Here is a 1,854-nt window from a genome sequence, read left to right as displayed (position 1 = left end):
TGGGAGCACAATGGTGGTGGTGGGAGCACAATGGTGGTGGGAGCACAATGGTGGTAGGAGCACAATGGTGGTGGTGAAAATTGTTTCTATGGTTCAAACATACAGTAATTTTTAATGTATTAATCAATATTCCTTTGTTAAGGATTATCAAAAGTTTACCATCCTGTGAAGCTGTCCAGGATTTAATGAATTTGAAGCAGTTTGGGGAGGGTGTGTGACTTGAATAAAAAGGAGTGTGTCATCCCTATAAGTGAATGCTTTGTATCGTTGCCCTCCCTCCCACCCCCCGGCCAATAGGGGCCTCTCATTCAAACATTCAGTTGTCCATGCTGAAGTTTGTTTTGATTGCATGTCAGAGGCAGCAGAGTATAAAGTCCCACTTATTTGATGCAGACACAGTGTTTTGATTTTTATGTTCCTTTACAGAGACCCAGAACACAGAGGAACGGAGTTTGAATCTCTGGGCAGTTCAGTGTAATGTAATTCACTGGACACTAAATAGCTCAGGATATAGCTCCTGGTTTACCATCCCACTAAGACCCCAAGTTCCACCCTGTTCCAACCCTGCTTACATACCTGTGGCCTCTCCTTCAGGTCCCGAATGCTTCATGAATGTCTTCCAGTTCTTAGCGAACACTCCTTTCTTGTCCATCAGGTCACTATAGGATCCCTTCTCTAAGATGGTGCCTTTCTCCAGAACGACAATCTCATCCACTTGGGGAAGAAAATGAATGCCATGTGTAACCAAGATCCGAGTCTGTGAAAACAAAAGCCAGCCGCTCGCATCCTCCTCCTCCATGGTCCTGAAGGACAACACTGACCCGAGAGAATCCCTTAGACCAGCGCCTATCCTGATAGAGGGATTACTGGTTAATTATCCCTTCTCACTTACGAGACGTTTACTTACCTAGCTAGCTCATCAACTGTATGAAAAAGAACCTCCCAGATCTTAAGTTAGGGATACTGTGGGAAAGGGGACACCATTTTTATCCAGGCCTTCCTGGTATTGGACAGTTGACATACTTTGTCAATTGCTATATTGATTACTGAGACAGGAACTCACCTCACAGAAAGATGAGTCAACCAACAAGGGAGCCAAGAAGAGCATATGAGGTTGTAATGGGCTTCTGGGAGATAACCTAGGTCCACTGCACTAGCCCTCTGCCTCACAGTGCACAACATCTAGAGTCTCCTTAGCTGAAATATCTCAGAGATCCTCCGTCCCTATGTCCCTTTCTCAAGTTCCTTGGTAAGACCTGGGGATTCCTCTAAGATTTCCAACTGCAGTACCAGTAAAGCATCTTTTGTTTCTTTGTTTCATATTTTTTTTTTCAACAAACTTGCCACAGGGTAGATGTCAGTTCCTGAGTAAATGAAGTCTAGGTCTTAGGCATGGAAGGCTAAGCTAAGACCAGGAGCAAGAGGGAGTCCCCGCAGACCTACTGAGCTAAAACAGAGGCAAAGAGCCTCACAGCAAGCTGCCTCATCGGCCCAGCCATCCTCTGCTTAGCAGCATTCAAGAAATCTTGAAGGGAACAAGCCAAATATGGTTGGAATCTCCCTGACTATTGCTAAAGAAAAGGTTATTGTCAGCAGAGGGCCAAAGATATATATTGCTTGTTATAACCACAGGTCTAGCTTTTCCCCTAAGAATCAGAACAACAGAGAAAGCATCTTATAACTAACTTCATGCTAGGGCCATGAGTTTCATAACGCGGGCCTTCAAGGAACAGACGTTCACTGAGGCTAGTGTGACAGGAAGGACACAGGTAAGGAGATCTTCAGGACAGTACCATTCAAAGACATGTCTCTCTCTCTCTCTCTCTCTCACACACACACACACACACACACACA

General features: G+C 44.9%; 1 protein-coding gene across 1 annotated transcript in view; it reads right to left on the bottom strand.

The window, feature by feature from the left end:
- Abcc2 (ATP binding cassette subfamily C member 2) overlaps positions 1–1,854 on the bottom strand; it is a 55,198-nt gene that overhangs the window by 20,030 nt on the left and 33,314 nt on the right. The window contains exon 18 of the mRNA XM_029472477.1: positions 577–866. Coding sequence (XP_029328337.1) covers positions 577–866 — 290 coding nt within the window. The remainder of the gene's footprint in view (positions 1–576; positions 867–1,854) is intronic.

The sequence above is a fragment of the Mus caroli genome, chromosome 19 (genome assembly GCF_900094665.2).
Source record: "Mus caroli chromosome 19, CAROLI_EIJ_v1.1, whole genome shotgun sequence".
NCBI lineage: Eukaryota > Metazoa > Chordata > Mammalia > Rodentia > Muridae > Mus > Mus caroli.
This window is presented reverse-complemented; position numbering and strand designations above follow the sequence as displayed.